Consider the following 5,900-nt stretch of genomic DNA (forward strand, 5'->3'; position numbering starts at 1 on the left):
AATCAGAGACTGTGTTTTTATTTATCTTCGGGGTCTGTAGGATAATCTAGTCCAGATTTGAGAAGTCTTAGTATAGTGGTTTTTGATCAGGACCTGGTCTAATGAGGTCTAGGTATGTAACAAAAACGGTGAAATTTCCCCTTTAGCATTTTTACAAATAAAAATAAATGTTTCACAAATATAATAGTGGGTGTCAAACAAAAAAAACAAACTTTCTAAATATAGTATTATTCAGCAACTGTTTTCAATGCATACACACATTAAATTGGACAAGGTAACATAAGAGGGATAGTACCTTAATATATGTACACTGAGTTACAAGAGACACGTGTTTTTTCATGGATTTACATAACCATTAGATTTAATTCATTAAATTACACTATTCGTCCCACACCGGGGAAATTCACTTGTAACAGCAGCCAAACAAGTACACATTTGATTAACATAATAAAATAACATAAGCATATGAAAATATAAGAAATAAATATAAAACATACTTACACCTAGCTTACGAGCTAGCTTACACCTTTACCTGTGGAACGTGCAGTGGCACAGGATTATCGCACACATTTAGTGTAGATAATAAAATTAAAAAATGTATAATGTGAAATATAGCGCAAAAACACACTTATACGCTTAACTTCTACTATAAACTCAGTCAAACTTGAATAAAACTAAGTCATTTTTAACTTTCGCTTGAGTCATTTCTTCTTCCGGTGACATAGACCGTCAGCGGGGTGACGTCAGAGGGCGTGTCCAACCAAAGGACAGAAGAGACTCCACAATGGGAGGTTCGTAGCTTTACTTAAAACACATTTATAAAAGAAACGACGCTTTTAATATCGTAGTTAGACTTCTGCTGAGCTTTAGCAGATATATTTCCCCACTTATCTCGACAAGGGAGAGTAGCACAAGGTTTTAGCGGTTGTCTCGCTTTTCACTGTTGAGGTTTCTGAAAGTTTCCCAACTGCACGTCTGAAGAAGGAGACCTCACTTTTGAATTTACTGTAAACAGACGAGTTAAAATGAACCTTTTAGGGTGTTTTTGTCCTAACATATCCACTACATGTTCTCATTCACCTGCTGTCATTTTAAATGTTTTGCTCAGAAGGTCGTCACGGTGTGAAGAAAAGCTCATTATAGGGACAAATGACAATGTTGTGTTTGTGTCTTTGTCCCTCTGGTGACATGGACAGACAGTTTTTATGAGCAGCTGGTGGAGGACAGCGCCTTCCTCCGGGCTGACTACAGACTGGACACGGAGCTGGTGGACAAAATCATCCTGCAGCTCAACAGAATCTACCCGCAGGTCCTCACTGACAAGGAGGCCACCCGAGTAAGTCCGCATCCAAAGAGTGGGAAATGACTCATCACAGTTTTTCACTGACTTCCAAAGTATTTGTTATATAATACTAATACTGACACTTACTGTATATACGTAATATAAGTAAAAATAGAGTAAGAAATATATCCAATTAAAATGTATTTCTTAATATGTTTAAGACCAAGAAACAACATACAGAAAATAATAGTTAAAAATAATATTGAACCAGTAAATATCTATTCTATGGCACGTTTTAAAAACAATCTTAGCCAACCAAAGTGCTGCACAGAAAATGTGAATGACAAATAATAAATAAGCACTGAGATAAACAATAAAAGGTAGTAAAATAAGAAGTGTGTGTGTGCAATAAACATAAACCCAAGGCATCTTTGCTCAACCAGAGCTGAAGGCAGGCGTGCAGACATGAGTCTTCAGAGGTTTCTTTAAATTCTTTGTTATAAAAATCATGAACAATCAAATACAAAGTGAACATACAGATCCCAAAAACAACAAACCTGGTGGTGCCCTGACACTGAATTTTCCCAACACCTGCTTTCCTCTCTTTGAACTGAGTAGTAGAATAAAGTGGCATGACATTAAATAAAAACAATTATATTTTCGTTGAGCCAGCATATTTAAAGTTTTACCTTCCCGGTTCCATTGTAAAAAAAACCTGTCATTCAGTTCAATTAAAATTAATTCAACCTTATTTGTCTTTGGTCCACTTACAATCGGGAGTGCTGTTCTGTTTCATACGACGTCACATGTTCACAGTTTAAGACACAGTAACAGGTCACTGCACACGATCAACAGTCATAATGCAAATCATATATCACTCACCATAAATGAAATCCTTTCTTAAAGATTCCATCAAAGTTTCAAGCTCTTGTGTCAGTACACACACACACACACACACACACACACGCATCTGGGGGAAAAATAACCTCTTATTATCTGTTATTTTTATCCAGTTTCGAAACTTGGATGTGCCCACCAGTTTTCGAGTGGGTGAGCTGGTCACACATCTCAAGGGGAAAGGTGAGGAGGCATGCAGGGAGTTCTACAGGGCTCTGCACTTGCACGTGGAGGAGTTATACTACAGCCTTCCCACGCGGCTCCGCCTCAGAGGTTAGTCTCCAAAAATGTCTCATGGACAAGATTTCATTATACATTATACATATTTAAAAAAGAAAATGACACTGAAATCGATTCTGCCTCCAGATTCTTTTGATCCACTTGCTCATCCACCTGTCTACCAACAGAAGCACTCTCTCAATGAAAGAGGTAAGGAACGAGCGTGTTGTACGTACAATACCAAGATTTAAAATAGCAATGACTGACATTTCCTTTGTTACATATTTACCTTTTGTCCAGGTCCCCACTTCTTTCTGGGCTGCTTCAGTGTTGCTGTTGGAATGGCTTTACTGTATTACTTCAGTGGTAAGTTGCTTCTCAATTGATATTTCAAATGTTTTGATGTGCTGTCCATATTTTTGGATAGATAATATATATATCACTTCATGCTGTTGATTTAATGTTACAGTAACAGTATATTTTCTCTCTCTCTCTCTCTCTCTCCACAGAGGCTAAAGTGGCAGGAGGCAGTCGGGCTCTCGGGATGGCCGCTCTGGGTCTGAAGAAGAAAGCTCAGGAGGTTCTTATTTGGTACACGGAAGAAAGCCTCATGTTATAAGAAGTGATGCCGTCACACCAGGTGCTTCAGCACGACTGCTCTGATGAATTATAATTATACCAAAGCCCAGTACATGATACGTTTCAGTGGCTTCAAAGCTCATTTTATACATTTTTATATTATTCAGTTACATTTGACACTTTTCGGTGTTTATACAAGTTAACAGAATAAATTACTCCACTTAAATCAGGAATATGATTATTCGACATAATAAGATAATTATTGTGAGGTCATGAAACTACTAAATGTTGACACTTGTGGAGATGTATACAAAACCTTTTTTTATTGCATTTCCTTTCCACTTTATTGTGACTACTGGCTCACTGGGTTTTGTGTTCATTTTTGTTTGAATATGAACAGACATATTTTCTACTTGAACATTACCACCATCTTGTGGACATAAGCGGAACTACAGCTACAAAGTGCCTTTTTCCTGGTTTAGTAAGAGCTCGACGCTCTACTGTTCAAATCTGTATTTTTTTAAGTTATTTTTTGTATGACCTGTCAAAAAATATACCAATTAATGTCTACGCCGTGACATTTTTTTCAGACAAACTCAGTATCCGCTTTTAAACCATGTGAACACGTCAACGGATAACGCCCCTCTTTGTCGCAATGTATTGTGGGTATACAACGACACAAATAAGTTTAAATATAAACGTCAAAACCGTGGAATATTGAAGCAGGAAATGTTACACAACCAGTTGTATGTTTGTGAGCACAAACATACAACTGTTTTAAAAGAGATTAAAAAAAAAGCAACTACACCATGACAGAGACCGAATTGTATAATTGGGTGTATTTATAGCGACGGGTGGCGGCTTTGAGGATGTGTTGTATGAAAGGAGAGAAGGTTAGCACTCCCCTTGACAAGGATGGAAGAGGTCATATGACCTTCAACACATATACGGTTAAGGCATTGCCACCTACTTCGTGGCATCTCTAACCAAGTTTTTTATGCATACTAATAATGTCAGATATATAAACAGTCACTTATCAACTTATTTAACTTTAACTGTTTCTTTTCGTCAAAGCAGGTCTGCTATTTACAGCAGCGTGTGCACTACTTTACAACAGGAAACTTGCCTGAAAGTTTCCTCATGTCTGCGTTTCCTGTCGAATCAGCCCAAGAGGAAAACTTTTTCCTGTTGGCTGGTGATAGTATGTGACGCACTGCTGAATACACAATGAACTGCTGCACTCTTACAAATGTTAATTCAATTATTGTCAGACATGTTGTGGGATTTGTTTGGATTTGGATTGTTATTATTGTGCCTTTTTTTTCATTTTTTCTTCTTCATAGGTCTGTGCACGAAACAAAGCAGTGCAAAAAAAACAAAACACATTTACCCTGAAATTAAACCAATAAAATGTTTGCAGTCTGTAAACTGTTTCATTAAAACAGTTTTGTTACCAAGCAATGGAGGTTCATCTTTAGGTTTTCAATATAATGTAATATCGGGAACACCTAATGTGTTTTTTTAAAAGATATTTTTGGACTTTTTTGCCTTTAATGAACGGGAAAGTAAAGCGTAAAAGGGGAATAGAACCCAGCTCTACCAACTAAGTTATCCAGCGCTCCTTTTTACAGCGTTTTAAAATAAAAAGGGAATATTGAATTTTGATGGTGGTTATCAACATATTTATATATACATATATGCAATAATATCTACTCATCGAGCTGCGCCTGAGAGTTTGTCATGTCCATTGTGGATTTTGTTAAATGCCTTACATTTACATCAGTGCCATCCTTTGTGAGATTTTTGTCCATGTACAATAAAAGAAATATATGCATCGTGTGTGTACATTTATTTATAAAAATGTATTTCAAATAATCCAGTGTGCAATCCAAGATCATTAAACAAAAGCTTTGAAAAACACTTTGGTCCTATACAAAAATAATGTGATAAAAAAAATCATAAAAGAGACAGAAAGTATACAATATACATGATGCTTCAAACACATGCATGCATAAATATCAGTTTAAACATTACACTTCAGGCTTTGCATAGAGCTTAAAAACAACAACAAAACACATACGGTTTAAGTTAGTAAGTTACTGTAAATTTGCCTCCATAATTGAGCCATTGTAATGCCTAGAGCAGCAGTTGAGCCAAAATGGCTGCTGTTTTACTCCATGTCAGAAATTACATTTGGATAAAGCTGTGGTGATTATACATGTATATGTATATATATTTAACTCTTCTTCTAAAATTGTACACACAGATGAGGGTAACACTAACACATTTGAACAAAGTGATATTTCCTAATAACAATAAATGTTGGGTTTTTTCTTTCAGGAAACATTCACAGTGATTTTGACCGACACACACACACACACACACACACACAGAATACTACTCCTGATATGTTAGTTTCCTAAGTGAAGGCAATCTTTTATTTGCATCAGTACCCTGAGCACGATATGAGGTAAGACGAGGGAGGATTGCCATGTGAAATAAAAACCACATATTTGTTCGTAGACGTGATAAGACACAAACGGGACCCCATTTAACACACACACACACACACACACAGGTTCATTCGTGTTATCACGAACCTTGACCTACATAAACAATGAATGCCTAGCTCTAACTTTAACCTAACCACAATTCAAATTGTAGCCCTAGTTCCTCGGAAATTAGGTTCTGCCTCATTAGCACCGGCTTTTGGTCTCCAAAAGAAGACTACTGGTCCTGACAAGGTCAGAGTTTATACAAAAAGGTCATAAAGAGGTAAGCTACAGAAAGTCCTTCATCCCCACTGCTGTTCGGATATTTAACGTCTCGTTGTAAATGTCCACTCACTTCCTACTTACCCCTGATACTTAGAGTGTAATTTTATCTTTTTTACTTTTTGTAATTTTCTTATTATTGTATTGTA

At 36.6% G+C, this 5,900-nt stretch overlaps 1 protein-coding gene and 1 non-coding gene across 2 annotated transcripts; both read left to right on the forward strand.

Annotated features, from left to right (window-relative positions):
- The first annotated feature begins 715 nt into the window (after positions 1-715).
- On the forward strand, positions 716-3,648 carry card19 (caspase recruitment domain family, member 19). Its single transcript, XM_058632764.1, has 6 exons — positions 716-791; positions 1,197-1,336; positions 2,296-2,452; positions 2,546-2,608; positions 2,699-2,764; positions 2,908-3,648. Exons 1-6 carry the CDS (start codon positions 785-787, stop codon positions 3,015-3,017), a joined length of 543 nt encoding a protein of 180 aa, XP_058488747.1. The 5' UTR covers positions 716-784; the 3' UTR covers positions 3,018-3,648.
- Positions 3,649-3,848: 200 nt separating this feature from the next.
- LOC131461928 (U6atac minor spliceosomal RNA) lies at positions 3,849-3,975 on the forward strand. The gene has a single exon (XR_009240833.1). It is a non-coding gene; the product is annotated as a U6atac minor spliceosomal RNA (small nuclear RNA).
- The last annotated feature ends 1,925 nt before the right edge of the window (positions 3,976-5,900 follow it).

This window comes from Solea solea, chromosome 6, assembly GCF_958295425.1.
Source record: "Solea solea chromosome 6, fSolSol10.1, whole genome shotgun sequence".
In the NCBI taxonomy this organism is placed as follows: domain Eukaryota; kingdom Metazoa; phylum Chordata; class Actinopteri; order Pleuronectiformes; family Soleidae; genus Solea; species Solea solea.